Source organism: Bos mutus, chromosome 2 (genome assembly GCF_027580195.1).
Source record: "Bos mutus isolate GX-2022 chromosome 2, NWIPB_WYAK_1.1, whole genome shotgun sequence".
Lineage (NCBI taxonomy): Eukaryota > Metazoa > Chordata > Mammalia > Artiodactyla > Bovidae > Bos > Bos mutus.
Genome location: NC_091618.1, coordinates 37,715,363 through 37,743,187, shown reverse-complemented (window position 1 = coordinate 37,743,187; position 27,825 = coordinate 37,715,363). Strand labels below are relative to the sequence as shown.

General features: G+C 36.1%; 1 protein-coding gene across 2 annotated transcripts; it reads right to left on the bottom strand.

The window, feature by feature from the left end:
* Positions 1–849: 849 nt before the first annotated feature.
* Positions 850–27,037, bottom strand: MYL1 (myosin light chain 1). Of its 2 annotated transcripts, none has more exons than XM_005888989.3 (7): positions 26,669–27,037; positions 13,562–13,589; positions 7,829–7,972; positions 4,436–4,609; positions 3,904–3,981; positions 1,999–2,041; positions 850–1,166 (listed from the first exon to the last, which is right to left on the bottom strand). In XM_005888989.3, exons 1-6 carry the CDS (start codon positions 26,792–26,794, stop codon positions 2,013–2,015), a joined length of 579 nt encoding a protein of 192 aa, XP_005889051.1. In that variant the 5' UTR covers positions 26,795–27,037; the 3' UTR covers positions 850–1,166; positions 1,999–2,012. The 2 variants fall into 2 exon arrangements, with proteins under 2 accessions (XP_005889051.1, XP_005889053.1); XM_005888991.3 differs by lacking the exons at positions 13,562–13,589; positions 26,669–27,037 and adding exons at positions 13,843–13,867; positions 14,589–14,725.
* Between the last annotated feature and the right edge of the window lie 788 nt (positions 27,038–27,825).

Below are 27,825 nucleotides of genomic sequence, written 5' to 3'. Positions count from 1 at the left end.
AATATCCAGCTACTAACTTGCAAATTCTGCTTCTATTCTTAAAAAAGTGATAGGATGTGATAGGATGAAGTAAGTTTACACTGTGAATTTATCTATCAGCTGATCTTACTATTCAGAGCATGTGTTAAAAGGTGAAACCAAGATTTTGGGACACGGACATACAAAGTAGGAGAGAGGATATTAATAGATAGAGTCTTGAGTAAGAATGTCATTCCCAGAGAGGTTTTTTTTAAGTAACAGCTGAAAGGTCACTTTAAATTTTATCCTTGAAGACATTCAGTGAGACAGATCAAGAGCTTATTAGAATTTTCCAATAAGCCAGATAGTCACTAGAAGTGAAATAGTTCAAGCTATGTATACAATGATTTACACAAAGCTGAAGAAACGTACTTTCACTTAAATTGCCTGGATGTTATTGTTTAGTTGCCGAGTCGTGTCGGCCTCTTTTGAGACCCCATAGATTGTAGCCTGCCAGGCTCCTCTGTCTGTGGGATTTCCGAGGCAAGAATACTGGAGTGGGTTGCCACTTCCTTCTCCAGGATACCTTCCCAGCCCAGGGATTGAATCCACATCTACTGCTTGCCACGTGGATTCTTTACCACTGCGCCACCTGGGAAGGCCAAATTGCCTGTATAATTTATATTAAACTATCTCTATCTGAATTTCCTCAGTTTTCTATTTTGCTTTCTCAGTAATATATGATTATCATTATTATTTAGTTTGTTATTGCCTATAGATTGTAATTATTCTCCTAAAATTTTATAATTCATCAACATTAAGAAAAGAACTGGGATTTTGAAAAATTAGTTTCTCTAAGCAGGAAGATAAAAGTGCAATGCAACATGAACATTCCAGACTGACCAAAATTATTTATTGGTTTATTATTTTAAGGATGTTCTTTGACCCATGGTATACAATAAAGAGCAGGGCTTGGATCTGAGATTGTCAGTATTTCACCATTCTTGTCTGGATCAGCAGACACTTAGTTTGTGTGGTATGAGTATAATTCAGAGAGAAACATAAAATGTATAAAAATTCAGGGAGTCCTTCAGTTTAGAATAGTACAAATTGTTTTGTTTTTCTAAATGATGGTAAACAGATTTGGACAGTTAGTCATGGGTGTTCTTAAAATAAGGTTCAGCCAGTCTTCATAAACAATGCTTGATCTATAAAGGAAAAGGGAAAAAGAGTTAGATGTTGATTGCATCTTTTCAGAAAGAAAATGGGGAAGGAAATAATGTAAAGTGAAAAAGAAAAAAAAAAGCACAAAATGAACCATCAGTCCCAAGGGATGGCATTTCCTTGCTGCACAAACCTGGTTTCCAAGTGTTGTACTTTGGACTGTGATAATATGCTTTTCTAGAGCAGTAATTATTAAAAACTACTTTAATACAATTTAGAGTTATTCAAAGAACCTAGGATAATGCTTTTATTATTCTTATGTTCCAATTAAATCAAATAATTACTCTCTGGTTTCTTGACTCTCCACTGCATAATTATAGTACAGATAAAGATACGGTCTATTTGTTGTTTAGCTTCTAAGTTATTTCTGACTCCTTTGTGACTTCATGGACTATAACCTGCCTGGCTCCTGTGTCCATGGGGTTTTCCAGGTAAGAATTCTGGAGCATGTTGCCATTTCATTTTCTACAGAATCTTCCTGACTCAGGGATTGAACCCATGTCTCCTGCATTGGCAGATGGGTTCTTTACTGCTGAGCCACCAGGGAAGCCTTGATACGGTCTATAAATGGAGGGAAAAACCTCAAAAGTTTTTGCTTGTACACTTACACAAAAATAATCTATTTTTAAATAACCCATCTCAAGGAGTTATAATAATATAACTCATTAATATTGATATAATATTAATTATATTAATGTGTTCTGGTTAATATGAATAATTATTTATTCCAACTATTAATAACTAATATGAATAACTCTTTACATTAAATACAATGTTGAGAAAGCCTTATATATTAAAGAGGGAACAGATAGATACCTTGAGAGCTCCATTTAGTTAGACATGATGTGCTTGACAAAAGCTGTAGGGATAATACAGTTTAGAGTTAGAAAAGAGTCAAATTTAATAAAAGAACAGTATGTTAAGTTAACTTAATTCTAATTATTCTTATAATTCTTGTAACTCTAGAGTTTATTTATTTAAATTCTGTATAGCCCACTATTCTTAATACTAGATTTATGGCTTTCCCCCGATTTTGTAAATTTAGCTTTTTAAGTGTTACATTCGCATGGTTAAATGTTTTTCTTGAAAGTATCAAAGAGTTTAAAATAAAAAATGTTCTTCACCACTGTCTCCTAGCTATCTAGTTCCTTTTTATAGCTAACTTGGTGGAGTTGTTATGCTTGCTTAGCAAGCATACAGGAGTGGGTAAGCCTTTCCTTTCTTCAGGGGGTCTTCACAACCCAGGGATCGAACCCAGGTCTCCCACATTACAGGCAGATTCTTTATCATCTAAACCACAAGGGAAGCCCCCCCAAATACAAATATATGTTACATATTTTTTTTACACAAATGGTGGCAGTTCTACAAACCCTTTTGCTCTTATTTTTCTCACTGCATAATGTACTGTCTTAGAAATATTACCATAACCATAAATAAGGGTGTCCTTGTTCTTTTTTAGAGCTGTGGGGAATGTCATTGTGTAGATGTACCAAAATCTATTTGATGCATTCTATATTGTTGGACATTGTTCTTTGTTGTCGTTGTTTAGTTGCTAATTGTGTCTGACTCTTTGTGACCCTATGGACAGTTGCCTGCCAGGCTCCTCTGTTCATGGAATTCTCCAGGCAAGAAAACTGGAATGGGTTGCTATTTCCTTCTCCAGGTGACCTTCCCACTTATGGCAGTAACTGAATGTAAAATGTTGTTTATAGAAAAAAGTAAAGTTTAACCAAGATTGTCAGTGTAGATATGCTTAGCTGAGTATTTTCTTTTTCTCCTATCCTTTCCTGTCCTCTTCTCTTCTCTCTTTTTCATTTCTTTTCCCTCCCTTCTTCTCCCCTCTGTGTTTCTTTCCTTACTTTATCCAAGTTGTTAGACTTTATAAGTCCATATTGACATCAAAGCTATCAACATAGTTTATTGAGATGTGGTGAGATTAGTCTTTTTGGGAGGGTGGATAAGTTTTTCAGTTTTATTGCAACATTTCAAATTTACAAGTTATATCATGCAGTTTTATCTTGTATCTTTATTTTGGGTGGTGCATTGCTTTTCAGACCCTCTGGGTGAAGCTTCAGTAAAAAAGTGGCAGGAAATAGATAATTGGATACTATAAGATAAATTTCATTTGAGCAAGAACACTAGATAAGGAGAACTAAATTTTAGCACCAGCCTTGCTATTAATTATGTGACCTTCACTAAGTAGCTAAACATCTTCAGCACTCAGATTCCTCATTTTCATCACTGCTTGCTGTAAAGGATTTTGTGATATCTCCAACTGTAATATTGAAGAATTAATATTAAATCTAATATTAAAATTTATTCTGACACAAATGCTGTCTCACAGAGGTGTTGTGAAGATCTAGTAAGATGGGTGATTCATGTTGATATATGGCAGAAACCAATACAATCTTGTAAAGCAATTTTCCTCCAATTAAAAATTTTAAAAAAATTTTAAAAAGATCTAATAAAAAAGTAAAAACACATTTTAATCTGTATAACGGTGCACAAAAATGTTAAAACCCACTGAAATAAAGTTTATGTATATAGTCAGATCCTTACAAGATATCTTTTTAGGGTTATTGTGTAATTGGTTGATAATAAATAATGTGTGTGTTCAACAAGAGAGTAGAGAAAAATAAGTTGTTTTAAACTCAAAAGGCATCCGGCATCAACCCAATCAGTTCAGAATTGCTGTAACCACCAGAGCACATGAAATTATACCTTCATAGTTGATGCAGCCATTGGAGTCTTCCTGACCTGCCATCAGCGCTTCCACTTCTTCTTCTTTCATCTTTTCACCTGATAAAACAAAATTCTTTGTTCAAGAAGAAAGCCAGAGAATATTCTCAAAATTCCACCATAAGTGATAAGCTTTGGACTCCTGGAGACCTCTTGTAGGATAGACACCAAGACTTTCCTGTTCCTTTGGCAGGAAGTTTGCCAATAAATTGTTTTTGAATAAATGAATTAAATGCACATTATACCTGATCATCCACACTCTATCCTGTAAGAACTGCAATGCCATATGTTACTTATTCATAACCAATAATTCAAGTTATTAAGACCATTTCCCCCAAATAAACTCACTGACATTGAGGCTAATTGAAATGGTCATTAACTTTTGACTATTCCTTTTCATTTTCCCTTTGTAGTCTTTCCCTCTACTTATTTTGGTTATAACATGATTCCCCTGAGTCATGCTCCTTCCTACATACTCTGTCCTATTAAGTCCACTGAAATGAATTTTTCTTACCTAGTGTGGCTAGAACATGACGAAGTTCAGCACCCATGACAGTGCCATTGCCTTCCTTGTCGAAGACACGCAGACCCTCAACAAAGTCTTCATAAGTGCCCTGGTCCTTGTTGTTGGAAATAGCTTGCAACATGGGCAGAAATTGTTCAAACTCAATTTTCTTGGCATTCATCTCTGAAAGAAATCACAATTTGGAGAGTTATCAGCTATCATAAAATGCTGCCACTGAGTTACAAATTAAGCTTGAATGTTCATTCTGGATCATCATAAAGATCTTCATACAGCTTAAATTTCAGTTGGTAAATGGCTGCTGACAGAAAGTTTGTAACAGAGAATAGCAGGACCTCCGGACTCCTAGTGCTTGAGCTTTTATCCTTAATTCACCATTTACAAATACGTGATCATGGGCAAGTTTCTTAACCTCTTTGTGCCTCAACTTTTTAATCTTTCTTTTTTTTTTTTTTTTTTTTTTTACTTTACAATATTGTATTGGTTTTGCCATACATCAACATGCATCCACCATGGGTGTACACGTGTTCCCCATTCTGAACCCCCCTCCCACCTCCCTCCCCATACCATCCCTCTGGGTCATCCCAGTGCACCAGCCCCAAGCTTCCTGTATCCTGCATCAAACCTGGACTGGTGATTCATTTCTTATATGATATTATACATGCCATTCTCCCAAATCATCACCCCTTCCCTCTCCCACAGAGTCCAAAAGACTGTTCTATACATTTGTGTCTCTTTTGCTGTCTCGCATACAGGGTTATTGTTACCATCTTTCTAAATTCCATATATATGCATTAGTATACTGTATTGGTGTTTTTCTTTCTGGCTTACTTCAATCTGTATAATAGGCTCCAGTTTCATCTACCTCATTAGAACTGATTCAAATGTATTCTTTTTAATGGCTGAGTAATACTCCATTGTGTATATGTACCACAGCTTTCTTATCCATTCATCTGCTGAGGGACATCTAGGTTGCTTCCATGTCCTGGCAATTATAAACAGTGCTGTGATGAACAGTGGGGTACACGCATCTCTTTCAATTCTGGTTTCCTTGGTGTGTATGCCCAGCAGTGGGCTTGTAAGGCAGTTCTATTTCCAGTTTTTTAAGGAATCTCCACACTGTTCTCCATAGTGGCTGTACTAGTTTGCATTCCCACCAACAGTGTAAGAGGGTTCCCTTTTCTCCACATCCTCTCCAGCATTTATTGCTTGTAGACTTTTGGATCACAGCCGTTCTGACTGGCGTGAAATGGTACCTCATTGTGGTTTTGATTTGCATTTCTCTGATAATGAGTGATGTTGAGCATCTTTTCATGTGTTTGTTAGCCATCTGTATGTCTTCTTTGGAGAAATGTCTATTTAGTTCTTTGGCCCATTTTTTGATTGGGTCCTTATTTTTCTGGAATTGAGCTGCACGAGTTGCTTGTTTATTTTTGAGATTAGTTGTTTGTCAGTTGCTTCCTTTGCTATTATTTTCTCCCATTCTGAAGGCTGTCTTTTCACCTTGCTTATAGTTTCCTTTGTTGTGCAGAAGCTTATAATTTTAATTAGATCCCATTTGTTTATTTTTGCTTTTATTTCCGATATTCTGGAAGGTGGGTCATAGAGGATCTGGCTGTGATGTCTGTTGGAGAGTGTTTTGTCTATGTTCTCCTCTAAGATTTTTATAGTTTCTGGTCTTATGTTTAGATCTTTAATCCATTTTGAGTTTATTTTTGTGTATGGTGTTTAGTTTCATTCTTTTACAAGTGGTTGACCAGTTTTCCCAGCACCACTTGTTAAAGAGATTGTCTTTTCTCCTCTGTATATTCTTGCCTCCTTTGTCAAAGATAAGGTGTCCATAGATGCGTGGGTTTATCTCTGGGCTTTCTATTTTGTTCCATTGATCTATATTTCTGTCTTCAATCTTTCAAAAGAGGTACTTTGTAGTGTTTTGTGAACATTAAATGAGGTAATAATGCATTCTATTACCATACCTGGGACAAACTGAATGCTTGATCAGTGTTAGCTACTATTTTATTAGTATTGTCAGTGAATAAATACTATGAATACTAGGGAAGCAATATAGAAATACACTGATAACAAACCTATTGGCATATAAATATAGCAAAACCTAGCTGAACTTTAATATGTATTCCACCATTGTTTGAGCTTTCACAGAGCTTTCAATTTCTTTAAATTTTAATTAAAAAAAAAGAAGCCTATGAGAAGAATGTGCATGTTAAATACTTTGTGATCTCCTGACTTTGTGGTTTTAGAAGTCTGGAGATGATAAGAATTTCTTTAGTAACCTTCTGACAAGGCAAATGGTATTCATAGCAAAAGTATAAAACAGACTAATCAGATGTACACAAATAGATAAAGTTATGTACCCATAAATCAAAATTCCATTTACCAGTCTTTCCTCATAGTGTAGAAATCTAGTACATTGAGTAATATTGAGAAAATTAAATTTGAATGCTAAATAAATGAACATTTATCTAATAATTCCATTAAAGACAGAAGTTTGATAAGTTAGAAAATGGCATTTAAGAATGAATTTGGCTAACTGAGCTCTCACTTTATCTGATACTCTCAGCTACTTTTTGAATAAGTTATGTGGACATTTTTGTCCAAAGGAACTATAATCTGAGGAAAATTTCGGCAGACTGATTTAGAGGTAGTTTTTTTTTTTCTTAATCAAATATTTTTCTTTTGTAACAAAGGAACATAGTCTTTTCTAGAAAAAAGAGATTGCCTTCCCAGCGTTATTTTCCATACGGTAAAGATAAACTGAGATATCTACTTGAAAAAAACTTCAGTTTTGTCTCTTCTGTTTTGTTCAGAGTGGTATTTTCCAACAGACTATTATACTTTGCCATGAACCATGGGATTAGAAAACATTTCCTTGTTGTTGACTAATGACTAGATTACCCTACCCAGCAATCACCTCTGCAGTTTTTCCACTTACATATTTCACTAGCTTTTGCCTTAGGATTTTCCTTGGGCAACCAAATGCAGGTTTTGGCTTAATACTTTTTTAATTCTTTCTGGAATTTTTATTAAGGTATCAGCTATCTATTCTTAATTAAGATAGCCAAGTTTCTTTTAAGATGGTCACAGAAGCAGGGTATATTTAGATAGCATGATGATGATGATATTAGCATTAGGTATTGTTTCCTTTCATTAACATGAAATTATGCTTATAAATTCTCAAAGGAAGGTTAGTTTATCTCATGGAGGAAAAAACTGAGACTAGATAGCCAAGAAACACAGTTACCATCAGGAGTAAATTAAATTCTATCCTATGGAACTTGTTTCTCAATAACCCTTTCTTTCTTATACATACACACATTCCCACACATGCACACACACTCCCAGCTTCTTGGAAAAACATGTGGTTACCTTCATTGCTGGGGTTTCCCAGCACCTTCTTGACCTCTGCATTGGTGGGATTTGTGCCCAGAGCCCGAAGGACATCACCAACCTGGCTTAAGGTGATCTTGCATTCACCTGTTCTGTCGAACAGGAGAAACGCCTCCTTGAATTCTGCAAGAAGCAAGAAACATTTGGTTGCTTTTTTTCTGCCTCAAACTTACAAAGGAACCCAAACTTCGTCAAGGATCCAGTTCAAACTCTCCTCTATTTTAAAACTTTTGCCAGTCTCTTAAGTTGCTGTCTTTGAATTTCCCTTTTCTGAGTTCAACGTCAACCCTCTTTTGACATTTCTTTTTGGGACTGTTTTAAAGTTGCTGCTGCTAAGTCACTTCAGTCGTGTCTGACTCTGCGAAACCCCATTGACGGCAGCCCAACAGGCTCCCCCGTCCCTGGGATTCTCCAGGCAAGAACACTGGAGTGGGTTGCCATTTCCTTCCCCAATGCATGAAAGCGAAAAATGAAAGTGAAGTCGCTCAGTGGTGTCTGACTCTTCACCACCCCATGGACTGCAGCCTACCAGGCTCCTCCGTCCATGGGATTTTCCAGGCAAGAGTACTGGAGTGGGTTGCCAGTGCCTTCTCCGTATTTTAAAGCAGCATTTCTAATTTCAAGTCATACGTTCAGTTCAGTTGCTCAGTCATGTCCGACTCTTTGCGACCCCATGAATTGCAGCACGCGACGCCTCCCTGTCTTCCGGAGTTCACCCAGACTCACATCCATCGAGTCAGTGATGCCATCCAGCCATCTCATCCTCTGTCGTCCCCTTTTCCTCCTGCCCCCAATCCCTCCCAGCATCAGAGTCTTTTCCTATGAGTCAACTCTTCGCATGAGGTGGCCAAAGTACTGGAGTTTCAGCTTTAGCATCATTCCTTCCAAAGAAAACCCAGGACTGATATCCTTTAGAATGGGCTGGTTGGATCTCCTTGCAGTCCAATTATTAGATATGGAAATTGAGAATCCTCACCATATTTGTTCATATCTCCTTCATCTGCCTTGGAAACAGGACTGGGTTAAGAAATTCTGATGCCTGGAGAAATCTTAAGAATTCCTCATAAAATCCCTCATATAATTAACAAAGTTAATAAAATTTCAAGAAAACAAACATTAATTTGGGGTTGTGTCACATGAGGTTAACTCAAACTTCTCAAGTTATATAGAAAAACTTCTCTTGAGGTACAAACTTCCTAGACTCTCTTCTTAACTAATTTTCTTCAGGAGTAACTTCATTTTTCAGGAAAATTTTAGAAAGATGACACAAATCTCTAAGTTCTCTGGTGTCCTTTAACCACTTTAATGGGACTTTAATAGGCTCCTAGTGTAACAGAGTCAGAAGGAACCATATTTATTTGAATCTATTGCTATAGTGAGAGAAGGCAATGGCACCCCACTCCAGTACTCCTGCCTGGAAAATCCCATGGGCGGAGAAGGCTGGTAGGCTGCAGTCCATGGGGTTGCTGAGGGTCGGACACGACTGAGCGACTTCACTTTCACTTTTCACTTTCATGCATTGGAGAAGGAAATGGCAACCCACTCCAGTGTTCTTACCTGGAGAATCCCAGGGACGGGGAAGCCTGGTGGGCTGCCGTCTATGGGGTCACACAGAGTCGGACACGACTGAAGTGACTTAGCAGCAGCAGCAGCATTGCTATAGTGATTGCTTTAAACTTTGTATTTTTCAGATATGACATATGATAACATGTTGCTATATTAGTTTTATTATACAGATACATATTTTAATTTAAAATTTTGTGGAGATAATTGTAGATTCACATGCAATTTTATGAAATACAAAGAGATCTCTTAAATATTCTGTCTGGGGGAAATACTATTTCCCCCAATAGTAGCATTTTTCAAAATTATAGTATATGATATATATACACTATATGTATATATGTATGTGATCATAACCAGAATATTCACATAACCAGAATATTCACATTGATAGAGTTCACCTATTTTACTCAGATTTCCCTAGTTTTACTTGTATTCATGGGTGTATGTAAGTACACATTTTAAAAGTGTTGTCTGTTTTTATAATAGGCACGCTGTTGGTTGTGTGCATGTGTGCTCAGTCACTTCAGCCTTGTTCAACTCTTTGTGACCCTATGGACTGGAACCCACCAGGCTCCTCTGTCTGAGGGATTCTCTAAGCAAGAATACTGGAGTGGGTTGCCTTGCCCTCCTCCAGGGAATCTTCCCCACACAGGGATTGAACCCACGTCCCTTATGTCTCCTGCACTAGCAGGCGAGTTTTTTTTTTTTTTTTTTACCACTAGTGCCGCCTGGGAAGCCCCATTCTATGGCTTATTTGCCCTAAATTTGGTCACTTTCCATTGATAGAATTGGTTTTGCCTTTCAGAATTGCATTAACCCCAAATTAAGAAGTGTACACCACAAAGACAGAAAAGGTACTACTAAGGATTTAGGAGCAAATAAAGACATTTTAACTGAAACTACAAAGCTAAATTAAATCACTTTTTATGGTAAACCTAAAAGTATTGGTGGTGATCTGTTGGAGTTTAATACCAACACTCAAAAACTCATTTGTGAATGAGCTGGTAGAAGTGAAAGCATTCTTTTTAGGCCATTAGTGGCCTCAGATCAAGAGATACTATCTAGGTAGATGACTCAGAAAAATATCTTAACTATCCCTTCATCCTCTAATCCAAGACTACTAGACATTAAATTCACAATCAACTATAGATCATGTTACCACTCTTTGCTGAAATGTCCCCCTCAAATTCTATTCAAATTGACATCACAGATAATTTGCCTTACATAAAAGACATGCTGTAGGTCCCGTGGGGTCATTAGTCAAATATAATTTTTCATCTTTCTAAGGGAATTATGAAACTGAACTGCTCTTATTACTGGCTCCAGGCTTTTAAGCAGATTGCTCAGAGGGTTCCCTATTACCCTGGTCAGATGCTGATATAGAAATAGGGTTTTATGGGCTGTAATGGAATCTCTTTGACATTAACTCTTTTGTTGATTTAAAGGCCAAGAACAGAAAGATATTGCTCTTCTTACTCCAGATTTTTAAAGCTTAGTTATTCCCTGAAGAGTCTAAAACATGGGTTAGCCAATGACTGTCTACAGGCTGGCCACCTCTTTTTGTAAATAAAGTTTGATTGGAATATAGACATGCCCATTCATTTATGTATTGTCTATGGCTGTTTTCATACCTCAGGGACAGAACTGAGTTGTCTCCACAGACTGTAGTGCCAACAAAGGCTTAGATATTTACTATTTAGCCCTCTAGGAAAAATTTGCCAGCCGCTAGTCTAGAACAACACTGTTCCAGGATTTTTTGTGATGATTGAAATGTTCTGTATCCAGGCTTCCCAAAAGGGTAGTAGCAACCAGCTGCCCATGACTTTTGAGCATTAAAATATGACTAGTGCAAAGCAGAAAGTAGACTTTTAAATGCATTTATTTTTACTTAACTACTGGTTAAATTTTAAAAGCCACATGCGGCTAGTGGCAACTTTTCTGTATGGCACAGGACTTAACACCTTTAGAATGCTATAATTTTCTGGTGTTCTTGTCTTTACTCTGAACTTGTGATACATTCAAATAGAGCAGCTGTGAGAAAAGCTAATCATTGAAGAAGGAAACAAAAAGTATGCCTTTATTTATTTCTTAAAATATAAGATTTCCTTTTAATTTAAAAGTCTCTCAAAGGGTTTTTAAGGCTTCTGTTTCTTGGTTCTACCATAGTTTGGCAGTTATAATGACACTGTAAGTTAGATATTTTCGAGGACTGGGATACAGTACCAGATATTGTAGAAGCATCATTAGTTAAAATAGATTAAAAAAAATCAAGCAAACCACAGCAGAATTGCCAACTGTTTTCAAAACTAGTCCTTTTAGTACAATGTCAAATGACCTTGAGCTGAGTCATCAAATCATCTAATTTGTCTACATGAAGGCATTGACTATGAAGTAGATATAAATGAGTCTGTACTATAGCAAATATCCTTTTATTTTCTTTCCTTTTTTGAAATATTTTAACTGATGTCCAAATGTGAGGTATTCTTGACACTCAAGAAAAAGCTGAAAAATTTTGACTCCTTTAGGTATGCTGCTGCTAAGTCACTTCAGTTAGTGTCCGACTCTGTGTGACCCCATAGATGGCAGCCCACCAGGCTCCCCCATCCCTGGGATCCTCCAGGCAAGAACACTGGAGTGGGTTGCCATTTCCTTCTCCAATGCATGAAAGTGAAAAGTGAAAGTGAAGTCACTTAGTCGTGTCCGACTCTTTGAGACCCCATGGACTGCAGCCCACCAGGCTCTTTTATCCATGGGATTTTCCAGGCAAGAGTATTGGAGTGGGGTGCCATTGCCTTCTCCGTCCTTTAGGTATAGAATGGAGTATAATTATAATTATATTCTTATGAGTATCTTCACAATTATTTTTATATTATATATCATAAATATATAATATACACATACTTATTTTTATGACCAATACTTGTACAATATTACATAACTAAAATTTTATTATTTTATTCCATTCTTTCTATAGATGTATTTTTGTCTCTATTTAAGTATGTGACTCTTTTCCATTAAACATTTTGTCCTACACTTTCCAGTAAAAAAACAAGATTCATAGGCCATGGGATCTCTTAGATCTAAAGACCTGAAGAAGAAACAATGAAAGTGTTAGTGAAACTATTCAGATTCTTTTGAATCTCTAGAGCTTAAAGTCTTGTAATTAGAAATTGTTTCTATGAAATAAATTCCTAATTAATTCAGCTAGTTTTGATTTTGATGCTATCATTAATTTTTTGGATCTTTGAGTCAGTCTCAACATCCCTCTGGGAGTCTGTCCTGCATCTCTAAAGATGGACTAGAAAATGTCTAAGTTTCCTTCCAGTTTTTTTTTTTTTTTTAAATAAATCATTTCCCCCTCTATCTCTGAATGTACTTTTTCCCCTAAATCCACGTCACCCTCTATTTCTCTCAACTTACTGTGGTGCCTATTGAGATCATGTGTATTTGGTAACTGGGCAGTATTAGAATCAATTTTATTTTCTAAAGTGAACAATTTAGACCTGCCAAATTTCTGTTTAGGTATTTGATTAACAAATCAGCCATCCAAGATCTGCATCCTTTTTGGGGGTATATGTATAGTGTTACGGAGAAGGCAATGGCACCCCAGTCCAGTACTCTGCCTGGAAAACCCCATGGATGGAGGAGCCTGGAAGACTGCAGTCCATGGGGTTGCTGTGGGTCGGACACGACTGAGCGAATTCACTTTCACTTTTCGCTTTCATGCATTGGGAAGGAAATGGCAACCCACTCCAGTGTTCTTGCCTGGAGAATCCCAGGGATGGGGGAGCCTGGTGGGCTGCTGTCTATGGGGTCGCACAGAGTCAGACATGACTAAAGTGACTTAGCAGCAGCAGTATAGTATTACCTACTGTATCAAATTAGTTCTATTTAGAAATCAGTGAATGCAAGAAATTATTTTGTAGTGTTTAGCTTTTGTTTGCTTAAACCTTTGATTACTGATTATAGATGAAGGGTTCATGCTGAGAGAATTTATATTTAGAGGGATTGAGAGCATTTATATTTAGAGTGACAGCACTAGCGGGGATAATTAGAAAGAGCTAATCTCATCTCAAGGGAGTTGGTTTTCTCACATGCCATCTTTATGAGTGTGCACATATTAACAACTATATCATTTAAACTTACCATCCTGCTGTTGCTTAGAGAACTCGATCTGTTAGAAAGAAATTACCACAAAGAATATTTTAACCAAACAAAAATGTCCTGATTTTTTAAATGTATCCAAGCTCATTCCCTGAGTAATCATCAAAGTAAGCTCAAAAAGTATGCCTACTTTTCAGAGTTCAGGCATAGCTTGGATACTCACAGTTTGAGCCACACAGTAACATGCCTTGGAGATGAGTATTATTTCAGAAACTGAGCAGTGCTCTGCCTACCTCTGAAGCAGAGAAGCTCAATTCACTTACCAGCAATCTGCTCAGCACTGAAGGACTGCAATGGCGAGAGAGAGGAAGAAAGAAAGAAACAACTAGAACTCTTTCAAATGCATTGACAGAAGGGAGTGCTCTCTGCTCTGAGGTTTTTAGGAAGCCATGTAGGTGTCAGAGAATAAGAAGTTTGCCTTAGGATACTTTTGAATCTAGGAAAAATAAAAAGCTATTGCAAAACATAGTTAGGGAATATTTCTCTGTATCTTAACCCATGAGTCAATAATTTAACAAATGTTAAATCAAATTCTTCCTGGAACAATATCATAATCTATGGTATATTTAAGATATGTCTAATATAGATACACTGTATTAAGAACTACAGACACATTGCATTAAAAAGATCACTTTAAGTCATTCTTCTATTTAACCAGTATGTTTTACCCAATGCATTTATTTAATTTTATTTATCAGCATCATTGGATTGTTTTCTTAAGGTGCAATATTTTGCTATAATTGCAGGTTTTTCCCCCCTAAATTTAGATATAATAAACCTTATGAGATATAGAAAGTTGGTGAAGCATAAAGTACTTCTTTTGCAAGTAAGATGTATTTCTGTAGTTGGCATAGTAGCTTGAATTAATCTTGTCTATCCTCAACACACCTGGATAAAAACCAAAAGTAGATTCTACAGACTCACACTGAGTATGTTCTGTCCTCAATTTCATTCCTATCTACTCTCACATCTGCCTATAAATTACAAATAGTTTTCTCGTAGGACCCACCATGATGGAGCTGCTGGGCTGCAGACAGTGGTGAAGCTGTAGAGTGAGTTGAGGGCCGCTCCAGTCCCTGAGTGGGTCCTCCCTTGCTGAGGCTGCCTTTTATTTCTGGAGAAGCTGTGACCTCACAGCTAGCATCAGGTTCCAGAGAGAAGTAGCCACTCCTCTTGGAGGGTTTTTTAACTTTCTTAGGGCAAAGGGAAGGAGAGATCTGTACCCTGAGGTCTATTTTTAGGAAATCAGAACCTAAGAGTGGATGGCCATGATGAGACCAATGCCTATCAGCACTTTTATGGTCTTTACCCCTGAGATAGTCTCTTGGAGTGTCTTCCTTGAAGAAGATTCTTATTTGTTCAGTGGCAGAGGGGCTTAGAATTTCTTGAAAGACTCCTCCTGACCTCTTCACTTAGTGAATTATGGACTTTGCAAACTTTAAGTCAGCAGTCTGGGTATAAATGGAACTTACTGGATGGGGCTGGTTTGGGGTTTCAAATGGCAACTGCTATAGAAGGAAGAGCCTCTGGAGCTCTGTCCCCTGTGGTAAAGTTCAGAGGACTTGAAAGGGACACACATATTCTATGTGCTTCTTAAGGTCCTACCAAGTGAAAATCTGGTCAGTTTGTGAAACCTCCAACTAAAGACCATTCTTTTGTACATTGTACTCTCAGAAGTATAGAATTCATTTAAACCAGGGATGGTTTTAATCTCCATTTTTAGTATTCTTCCTTAGTATTCTTACCTTAGGGGTAGGTATTAGATTCCTTCCTTGTTCTCTTTAGGAGAAGGAAATGGCAAACCACTCCAGTATTCTTGCCTGGAAAATTCCATGCACAGAGGAGCCTGGCAGGCCATAGTCCATGGGGTCGCAAAGAGTTGGACTCAACTAAATGACTGAGCGTACACTGTTCCCTTTATGGTGGCTGACTAGTCATATTTTTTGAATTTATGAAATTCTTCTAAGAGGGAAAGCTGATGGGCCATTTTGTATTCTTTTTCCTCTCACTCTATACATATTCTTTTAAATTTTATAAACGTTGCTTACTTTCTTACTAGAACATGCTGTTTCCCTTTCTGTCATGTCAAACACTTTGTGACTCAGTCACCAGACTGAGAACCAAAAGAATCCAAAATAAAGACTGTGAAATGCAAAGTTGTAATTTCAAATTTTAAAGGTGTCCATGGGATTGGTATTAAATTTTCATGGCAGCTTACATGAAAATAGGTAATTTCCTATTTCCTACACTTCCTAGAATGATATTGGGAAAAGATCAGTCTAAATGCCCACTAAAACTCAGACATGTTTGTTAGTTTTCTATATACTTAAAAGCAGCTCAAAGGCATAACAAATGTTAGTGATAAATTCCAATTTAAGTACTATTTTAGCAACTATTTTTAAGAAAATGATCACGAAAAGCATAGTCACCCTCTGCTAGACAGATGTATACTTTGCAACTTTCCCCAAGCCATTTGGAAAGAAATCAACATTTAAATGTATCTTTTTTTTTTTTTTTTTTTGTCCAAAGTCTACAAGTAGTGAAGAAAATCTGATAGAATCTGAGTCCCAAAATGAGGATTGAAAGTATAACTTTAACAGTATTAGAAGCCATATACACATATTTTCATGAATAGATTGACATTTTGAAAGTTGTTGGGAAATAGAAGTTAATAAAAAAATTTAAGTCCTTTGAATCATTAGGGGAAAATGAAAGAAAGGAACCAAGGTGGAAATTTGTCACCTTCGATGACTATAATTTGGAGTCTCATGACTTTTGATGCACAAATTAAAGCCATTACAGCATACCATCTTTCTTTGTTTTAGTTTTAGGTATTGTGTCATTAAATTTGAATTGCCCTATGATCAGCATTGAGAACTATCATATTCTTTATTAAATCATCAAAGTTACCCTATATAATACTCATCATGCTGCTGCTGCTGCTAAGTCGCTTCAGTCGTGTCCGACTCTGTGCGACCCCAGAGACTGCAGCCCACCCATCCCTGGGGTTCTCCAGGCAAGAACACTGGAGTGGGTTGCCATTGCCTTCTTCAATGCATGAAAGTGAAAAGTGAAAGTGAAGTTGCTCAGTCGTGTCCGACTCTTAGCGACCCCATGGACTGCAGCCTACCAGGCTCCTCCGTCCATGGGATTTTCCAGGCAGGAGTACTGGAGTGAGGTGCCATTACCCTACATAATGCTCATTTTCTTTTTTTCAGATAGAAAAATGAGTCCTTGAATACATATAAAATACAATGTGTGTAAAATCTGTTGTGTAAACAGGAAAGTCATTTTAATAGCTGTATTTATGTTATAAACAAGTTATTCATAGAAACTTGCATACTATGTAAAAGTTTATTATTTATTAAAATACAATGGAGGCAGTTATCACACTACTTCACTCTAGTTTTTAATCCATATATTTATCACATAGAGAATGAGAGTTTGATTTTTTTTAATGCTTATTGAGGAAAGAAAACATTTAAAAAAGTTATTGATAATGCTAGAGAAGGCTATAGTCTAGTCTAGTCTAGAGAATAAACTATAGTTTAAAAGTCAAAAGACCTAGACACTGGCCTCATAGAATAAATGGAAGATGATATTTATTCTCTGGTACACTTTTACACTTTGACAAATGGTAAAAACTTTCACTTGTATCTCTTCCTGGGTGTTATAATAATGAAATAATCAACCCTTTGTACAAAGGCATGATATGAATACAAAATGTCAGTTGATTTTGGACTCCATTTGCTATGGTATCATTTTATTTTGAAAGTTAGATTTAAGTCTCTTCTATCTGGAATGTTCTCCTGTCATCTCTGTTTCTTGGAAATTAATTATCCTTCAAAACCCTTGAAAGAACCTTTTCTATTTGTCTAACTCCTTTCTCCCACTTCAGTATGTTTAACCTTCTGATTTTAAACTTCTGGGAAGCACAGGCTGCTACTGGAGATCAGTTCCCTTGGTCCATGATGTGAACCTGAGTGTGAGCCGACCTCTCCCTCCTGGAGAGCTGCCTCTGCCTTATTCTTAGATCATGTCCCCATGATCCTATACAATACCTTGTCTACGTTAGATACTCAACAGAATTTTCGTTAAATTAAAATCTTTAGAACAGGGATTTCCCAGGTGGCGATAGTGGTAAAGAATCTGCCTGCCAATGCAGGAGACCTAGGTTCGATTCCTGGGTCAGGAAGATACCCTGGAGAAGGAAACAGCATCCCACTCCAGTATTCTTGCCTGGAGAATCCCATAGACAGAGGAGACTGGCAGGCTACAGTCCATGGGGTCACAAAGAGTCAGACACGACTGAAGCGACTTAGCACATAGCACAGCACAGAACAGGTGTACTGTGAGTTCCTCCTTCAACCATGTTTCCTCTTCTATATTATCTTCCTGGAGGGGAGAGACCTTGTCAGTTCCTTTAAAGAACTTATATTCTAGAGGAAGGGGCACTGGTGCACTCATTCTCCTTTGGTACTGCATCTCCAGCACCTACAACTGCCAGGCACATAGTTAGTAGGCATGCTTATTTAAAATTATTGATATTATGTGCATGCGTGCACGCTAAATCACTTCAATTGTGTTTGACTCTGCGACCCTATGGACTGTAAACTGGCCAGGCTCCTCTGTCCATGGATTCTCCAGGCAAGAATATTGGAGTGGGTTGCCATGCCCTTCTCCAGGGGATCTTCCTGACCCACGGGATGAACCCGCATCTCCTGCGTATCCTGCACTGCAGGCAGATTCTTTCCTGCTGAGCCAAAGGAAAGCCCTTATTGATGTATATGCCTTTATCTTTCCATAACATTTCTTTAGATTTTATATAAATGTTATGATCAGGACTTCTAATTGACCATCTCCTATTTTTTTAAAGCTTTTTTTTTTTTTTTTCATTTTAGTCTACATACTAAAATGACTTGGTAAAAGTAACTACATTCCACATTTTTATGATTCATGTAGTAAACAGTATTGGATTTAGATATGTAGTAGACAAGATACTGGTCCTAAAAAAGATTTTTATTGCAATGTTTTCAGATTGTTTCTCACTTTGAGAAATATTTTTCTAATAGTAATCATGAGGTTTGGTTAACTGATTAAAGACAAGACAAAGCTGCTGGTATATAGAAAGAGTTGATTTATAGGAAAAATATTAATATGCATTTACTCAAACAGGCTGTCAGACTGATGTATGTTAATCTTTAGTATAATATGAAGAGCTGTAATTAAAGATGATCTGGGAGATATGTGATGTTGAGTGCTGAGGGCTAATGCCCTAAGAAGGAAGATAGACTGTAGTTTTTAAAGAGCTTAATCATCACTGCTAGATACAAAGGAGAATGACTGGTGAGGTTAAGTAAAGTCCTTACTCTAACCGCTTTTCAATCTAGAAAACATTGTTGCATGTTCGTTGATTTAATGCCTGGCAGGGAGAACAAAGACCTGGATGTAAGCAAACCCTAACAAAAACTTAATTATTTTTACTCCAACCTTAGAGTTATGAGGAATTATTGTAAAAGGCAGGCAGAAGTACCATTTTGGAACTCTGAGAGTTTCGTGCTTCAGAACAGTTCACTTAATTTATTTTATTGCACTTTTTATTTCAACAAAGGATATATTTAGCCTGGTGACTCTCATATGGTGTAAAAAGGAGAAATTAAGAGCAATGAGAATACAGTACCAGCCTGAGTTGTCTAATGTAAGAAAGAAGAGATGGCTATATTGGATAAATTGATCCAAACAGAAGAAGAAATGAGTAATTCTGTGCTTAGAATGCCTAAACTAGTCACCTGAATTCACTCATATTAGATCAAAGGCTGGATTATTAAAACAATACATTTTAGACCTACAGGAATTAACAGAGAAGTTTAAATGAATTTTAATAAAAATTTTAAAATGTGACCTAAGTCTGTACTTCTTTGGATTTCTCATCAGCTTTCCCATTGTTAATAGTTGAGAAACAAATCTAAGATTTCTTGAGTTGCTTCTGTTCTACTTTGTGCATTTGTGTGTAATTTAATTAAAAATCCAAATTGTGTTTATCTTCTTTCCTTCCTCTTTTTATTTTTAAAATAAGGGCATTAGAATAAAAGTCTTTGTGTATGTATTTTAAGGAATTATAAGTATCTTCTTTTTCCTACTTTTCTGGAGTAGAACTTCCTTTTGTAACAACAAGGATATGTGAATATTGATATTATTATTTTGGTGATTTCAGGTCTTTCGATAGGGAAGAAAAAGTCCTAGATGGGGCTTGAGGTATTCAAAATTTTGTTCTGGTGCTTCTGTAATGAATCATGTCTTTTGATTAAATAACTTCTCTTATCTAGGTTATCAGTTCAGTTCAGTTACTCAGTGGTGTCCGCTCTTTGCTACCCCATGGACTGCGGCACGCCAGGCTTCCCTGTCCATCATTAACTCCTGCAGCCTACTCAAACTCTTGTCCATCGTGTTTCATCCTCTGTCATCCCCTTCTCCCGCCTTCAATCTTTCCTAGCATCAGGGTCTTTTCCAATGAGTTGATTCTTCGCATCAGGTGGCCAAAGTATTGGGGATTCAGCTTCAACATCAGTCCTTCCAATAAATATTCAGAACTGATTTCCTTTAGGATTGACTGGTTGGATCTCTTTGCAGTCCAAGGGACTCTCAAGAGTCTTCTCCAACACCACAGTTCAAAAGCATCAATTCTTCTGTGCTCAGCTTTCTTTATAGTCCAACTCTCACATCCATACGTGACTACTGGAAAAACCATAGCTTTGACTAGAAGGACCTTTGTTGGTAAAGTAATGTCTCTGAGTTATAGCTTCCTCAAATAAGAGATATTATTCTTTATGGTTTCTAGGATTGCTTGTGGTTCTATAATGTTTTGAGTTTTTAATCCTTTTCTCAGTAGTATCTACAGCAAGTCGCTTTTTTTCCATGGAAAAAAGTTGCCTAAAAATTTGATATATTACTTTGAAACAGTTTAGATAAAGAGGAGTTGAGCAAAACAAAATTTTGTAACACTGTTCTAATGAGTGTTTTATATCTTACTTATATCAGAAGGTGGCATATCATTGGGTACCTAACTAGGTACAAAGAACCTCACTTGCCACAGTGAAAGGAAGAAAGTCAAGTTGAATAAGATGTAGTTTTATCTTAAGGAAAAAATTTTCTGCTCTGGCTTCAGTCCACTATTATTGATTTATGATCAAGATGACAAGAGTTTATTATTTATATCATTGACATTTTCACCAGCATAATTGAAGCCATTACTACTTGTATAGTGCAATTTTTGTCTTCCAGATTCTGATTTGGGAGGAGAAAGAAACTGTAGAACTTGATATAGGAACAAATTATAGAAGATCTCCTTTTCATACAAAAAGTATTCTAGTATGAAGAGAAGAAGAAAAAAATGTGGTATCAGCAGACTAAATATAATCCTTGCCACAATTTCCATGAGTCAGATGGTGTTTAATGCTGGGTAATTATGGAAAGGCTTCTGAAGACAACTTGCCAGGGGGTTCATTCGCAGCACTAAAATGTTGAGAGGCTAAATTTGGCTCTGTCACTTTGTGGTCTCCTTGTCTTACAAAAATTTCATTATCTTTATTAAAAGTGCTATTCACTAATTATTGGTAAACATTCCTATTCCCTTCCAAACCGCCTTTACTTTGCAAAGACATTATCTAGTTAAATATTATTTAAAATATAATTTTAGACAAAGTTACAGAATGCCCTTTCATATTTTCTCACTCCACTCCACCTGTTCTCTTCTTTTACAGGGTAGACATTTCAAAGTGGAAACTTGATACTAATACTTAGTGATAGTCTCAAATAATTGTTGATTTACTTCTGAAGTTATAATCATGCCACAAATGGATGAATATTGCAACTGGTTGACATTCTAGTTGTATTAAAAGGCCAGGGTAAAATAAGACAGATTCTTAAAATTATATGAAGAAAAATTAGTAACAACTTACATCTTCACATATTCCTTCTAATTAGAAATTGACTATATGTCTCCTTTCCCTCTTTCTTTTCCTCAGACTAGTTACTGATTTAATCATTATACATGTGGCATTATGTTTCTTTATATCACCCAAAAGAATATTTGGTTGAGATTTGCAGTTATTTGTAAACAAAATATAAACCCATACTATTCTTAGACTATTAGTCTGATGGCAAAATTTGCAGGTCAGTTTTGATATAAGGGCATGTTTAATTAAACAAAAGCAAAATTATTTTAAAATTCAATAAGCTTCACTACTTTTAACAACATTTAAATACATTTTGGTATAATTTTTTCCAGCTTTATTGAAATATGATTGACATATAATATTGTATAAGTTTAACATGTACAACATGATTTAACACGTGATGATTTTGATGATTACCACAATAAGTTTAGTTGGTTAATATAACCATCATATTACTTAGTTATCTTTTTTGTGGTGAAAACCACATAATTTGCTCTTTTAGCAATTTTCAAGTATACTACATGGTACTGTTAACTATAGTCATTATATTGTATTTTAGATCCTTAGAACTCAGTAATCTTTTAACTGCACATTTGTACCCTCTGATAATGTTCACTCTTTTCTCCCATCCCCACCCCACCCTGGCAATTACCAGTCTGGTCTCATAACAGCATTTTTGATATCCATGTTCCATTTACAACTTTTTACAGGAAGCTGGACCAAAGTGACTAGGGTGTCTTTCTGGGATCCTAATATCTCACCTTCCACCTGTAAATGAGAACACCCAACCTGTCAGCAACAGGTGCTGAGGAAAATAGAACAGTAATGAATTGCCAAGATGAAAGGTCTCGATGAACTAGCTCTGATGGGTGCCTGTAACCCTCTCCCCTGGTTGTAGAGGGCTGTGCAGGGCAACATGAGAGTCACTCTTACATTGATCACTCTTACCCTCATCCTTAAGAGCAAAAAGTCTTCTTTTAACATTCTTAGAAATAGCAACTTACCCTTTATAACAGAAGGTAGTTTAGGAAATGTTTAATACAGTTGACTCTGGATTTACCCTGGTAGGTGATATCCTAGATCTATCACACACTTGTTATTTGAACATGGGCTTGACATTGAACCTCATTTAGGCTTGATTTCTTGCAAAATGTAGCTAAAAACAACCTGAGTGTAATGTTTTTACTATTAAATATTATAATTAGACACAGAATAAATTCATAACAAATATTGATTATTAAAATAGCTTTATAATATTCAAACCTTTTTATAAGCTCATTTATTTTTCCAACAATTCTTCTAAGTGGGACTGGGTTTGTATTAGCTTTGTTAGTGAAAGTCGCTCAGTCATGTCCAACTCTTTGCAACCCCATGGACTATACATTCGCATGGACTATACAGTTCATGGAATTCTCCAGACCAGAATATTGGAGTGGGTAACCTTTCCCTTCTCCAGGGGATCTTCCCAACCCAGGGATTTAACCCAGGGCTCCCGCATTGCAGGTCGATTCTTTACCAGCTGAGCCACAAGGGAAGTCCTATCTTTGTTAGGGATGAGAAAAAATAACTTATAGATTAACACCAGCAATCCTATACCTGGACTAGAACAAGTCAGATGTTGCAATGAATACATAATATTTGCCTCCACTGAATACTCATCAGTAAAGAGATACATTTATTGGGAATGCTATATTTCCACCTTATCCATTAAATTGCAAGTTTAAGGCTTCCCAACACATGGTCAATTGTTGCTGTGAAACTTGTTATTGACGAGTTTCTGTCAATGCATTCTGTACCTTTACAACTTTTTTTAAATGTTTCCCGCAGTATATTGTCAGGGCTCACCTGACTGAGTGATGACTACAGCAAGAATTAAAATTTAAGCAGCACAATGATAGACATATTCAAAATCTCATCACTTCAGAGCAATCCCAATGTACCAGCTAAGGCATGCATCATGCAAAAATTTGCTTAAAGTGAAGATCTTTTAAAATCTAGGCAAATGATCATCTCATTGCTTATCTACTTCTGTTATTTCATTTGGTTGTCGTTTTGGGCAACAGGTGTTAAATCTTGTTTGTATTTGCAGCTAAACTCATGATGGGTTTTACTTCCTACATTTGCAATTCTCTCAGGCAATGTTCTAAAGTATCACTTTCTGAAAGCAAAGAGTGCTTAGAACCACCCAGGACAATAGCTTTAGTGCTCAGATATCAGCATAGCTGATGTTTGAAAAGGATACTCATAGAAAATCCATGGGGCAAGGGCATATCAGGTAAGCCATCCCTCAGAAAATGTCAAAGGTTTAATGTCAGAACAACCAAAGAAATGTCCTAAACAAATAACCAATAAAGCTGGAAATCAGGTTGGAAAACCCATTTAAGAAATTGATAAAACCAATTCATATTGTTCATAGTTTATGGAGAGTCAAATATATGGCTAGTAACATAACTGAGATAGTATTGAGGGATTAAAAATTATGATTGCTATGATTATACTACACAAAGATAGTTCCACTTAAACTTCAGCCCTACTCAAAGTATAAAGAACAGCTAGATTTCTAATCTTATATGATTTATGAAAGACAGTGTAAAATCCAATTAAGTTTTTTTTCCTTTATCGAGTTTTCAGAAAGTTAATGAACGCTTATAATAGCTCTATTAATTTCTTTAAAGTCCATTTTCTCTGCTTGAAAAAAGTTTATAACTTATATGAGGTAATATATCTAGAAATATCATGGAGTGATTAAAAACACCATAATATGAAATGTTTTAATGCACATCTTAATTAGCCTTCTTACCTATTGGGATGAAATTAGATTTTATAAATTTCTCAAGTTGCATCACATTCTTTGGCTATGTTATCATATGTATAAATATGTTCTGATTTCATATTGTTGAATACATATCATTAAAGCCATTTAAATTCTTTTACAAAAATATATTTCAATTCTGTTTTTTTCTTTTTCTCTTTCTATTAAGAATGAGCTCTCTGAATGAAAGATAATGTTTCTTCTAGATTCATTTAACATCCCTTTTTGGTTTGTGTTCCTTATTAAAATCCATCACCTCTTTCATTCTACAATGAAATAATGAAGATGGAGTATATCCTATCCTTACAGAGACTCTCTCGGAGAAATTACTTTTTTTTTTTTTTTTTGTGCTAGCTCACAGTAGCATTATTTCAAGATACAGATGAAAGGATACACCAGTTTTCAAGATACAGAAAAGCATCACTTCTCTGCTACAAAGAAGCAATCAGTTTAATTTTTGGATTTGAAAAATGATTCCATATTTGTCTTTTCTTGGAGACTTTTACCTGCCAAACTAAAATTTTATTTACTTACTTATTCTTACACAGTTCCTTGGGGAAGAAAATTAATGCCTGTTTTCATTAGTGGGATACTTCATTTTCTCCTTAAGAAGGCACATTTTTTCCTTTCCAAATGCTTGTAGTCCCAGATACAAAAGGGTGATATTGTCTTATAAATCATGATAAATATAAAGAGGAATTGCTTTGACAGTGATTCATATCTTTAGTGTTAATATAAAATGGAGAGTCAAAGAATAGAGGCAGTTGAAATTATTGTAGTGTCTGTAATCTTGCTTATTGTACAATGTAGTCAGTCTGCATGTATAAGATACATTAACCAGTATTGCTAGAGATGAAAAATTTGATTTTCTCCTAATGAACTGTATGCATACAGTCCTCAAGATAGAAAAACATTTATTGGAAGACATAACATTCATTTCTTCTCCTAAGTGGATATTCATTAAGAATAGTTCCTAACCAATATTAGATTCTATGATGAACTTTTTTCAAATATGACTTCAGTGACTTACAAACTCAGAATAAAATATCTATGATGATCTACTTCTACTTTGAGATATAAAATTTCATATTTAACTGGACTACTATAAAAATTTTAAATATATTTACTTAATGTTATCACATACATCTAAGGGTAATCTAATTCAATATTTTTGTCAAAATATTTTAAGTATCTACAATTATACTAAAATAGTTAATGAATTATTTATTTATAGGTTAGCTTGATTGTTGCAAGTAAACAACATATTAAATACTAACAAGGATTAAGTTAGCAAAATTCAGATTTATTAAGCATAGAACTGTTGGCTTCAGTGAAATGATCACCTCCTAGGCACTTTCAGCTACTAGTTTTCCATATAAGGCAGGGTTCCCTTGATGAAGATTTTCAAACTGTCATTTGGACCAATCAGAGCCCAGGGAATGAAGAGACAGTGCACATTTGATAGGTCATATCACTGAGAAGTAACAGGCACATCCATAGCATCATTTTTCCAAAAGCAGATAACCTTTCAGCAGTCGAGACCTTTGATCACAGCAAAATGTTGACACAAAAATCAATCACATTCTCCTTAGTTCAAGATCAGTATGCAAGGAAGAGCTCAAAGACATAAGCTCAAAGCCATATAACTAACAAGTTTTACAATATTGGTGGTGGGAGGGTTAGTTTCATTTAGAAGCAACTCACATTCTGAATTAAATGCTGTATATAAATAAGCAAGATGACAGTTATAGTCACTGAAACACTTGAGTGCATAGTTGTCTGCACTGAGATCTCATTTAGTGTTGTATCAAATTTTATTAAGCAAAGCTGAAGGGGGAATTAACTTGAGTTGCAAAAATCTCTTTTTCAGATGAAATAAAGCAGCTGTCAAATACATCTAGGACAACTGGGTCATCAGCTGTTTTTAAATTTTTGGAAACAAGTAGGGACTATAACTCTCTTTTTAATGTAGCTTTAAGGAAGAGTTCCAGTTTCCAGAGATTTTATTTAAAAAAAAGAAATCATTGGTTTCAATGTTTGTAAAACATAGACTTTGACAATTGAGGGAAAAAAAGAAACAGAAAACAAAGACTACAGCAAATACAGGTTTCAAGTATAATATACTCGTAATAATTTTACTGAAATTATATGCTGCAGTTTTGTTTTAAATTTTTTAAAATCAGGATTCTCCTCTATCCAGATCTATCTGTTTGCTTAGTAATTCCATTCCTCTCAATGAAAAACATGCCCCCTCTGCAAGTCCCTAGTGTTCCCACCGTTAAGAGATGTTTCAGTGACCAAACAATTCACCCTTTTTGTTACCTTGATGGCAGAGAGGTCAATCTTTTCTTCTTTGGGTGGGGCAGGTGCAGGTGCTGGGGCAGGGGCCGGGGCCGGGGCGGGGGCAGCGGCAGCAGCAGGTTTCTTTATGTCCTTCTTTGGTGCCATTTTGTTTAAAAGGATGGGTTAAAAAAAAATGAGAGAGAAGGAGCACCTCCAAAAGAACCTGTCAAAGTGATTCTTGGAAGAGGAGTGGTGGCTCGGTTGATCCACAGCCCAGTGTCTTGCAGGTGGACCCAGAGTGTTAAACAGTATAAGGGCATGCATATATATTTCACTTAGTGCCTAACAGAATCTTGACACTTGGGGCTGGATTGGACAGTTCCCTAGTCCAGGGGGATGGCATTCCGGCTCAGACTATAAATGGAATCAAAAGGGTTAGGGCTTCATCAATTTTTTTAACTCCTCTTGCTTTCCACCCCACCCCCCTGCCCCCGCCACCTTCATATATAAAGGAGAAAGAAGTATGACAAAGCCAGCCAGCTTTAGATCCTTTGATGACAGTAAAGTAGATTGACTGATACTTTCTCTTTATAGAATTACAGTTCTGATGAAGTTGTAAATCATTTTCTTGTCTCCTATGCCTAAGAAACTTTAGTGAAGGATTTGATTTCAGCTTGGAATTTTGGCAGAGTATCACCAACCCAGCTTCTTTGGTCATGCTCCTCCTCTCTTGCCATAATTTGCAAGAAAATGTTTGTCAGCAAAAAGGTAGTGGTGTTTAAAAATAAAAAGCGGACGTATAAGGAGAGCCCATTAAGTCTTAAAGTGGCTTCCCTTCTAGGGAGCACAAACTCTGACTCCCTCTCTCTTAAACTGTGGTGAACAGTATGCTAAAAAGAATAATTCACAGCTGCTTCCTATCACTTAACTTTTTTCTATAATGAAAAATATTAAATGTGGTGGAAGTAACAGGAAGATTTACCCTCTTGCCAAACACTTTTTCTAAGAGTAAAGTAACTTTCAATCACAGTAGATACTTAATCCCTTTTATTTCCTAAATGGAACCAAGTCTAATTATTTATCATCTAATTTTTTCATCCATACTAGGGAGATAAGATAAAATTTTAAATTTACTTAAATGACCAGAGAGATGAAGAGAGAAAAGGACTTTATCATTAGGTGGAAATTCTGGTGAG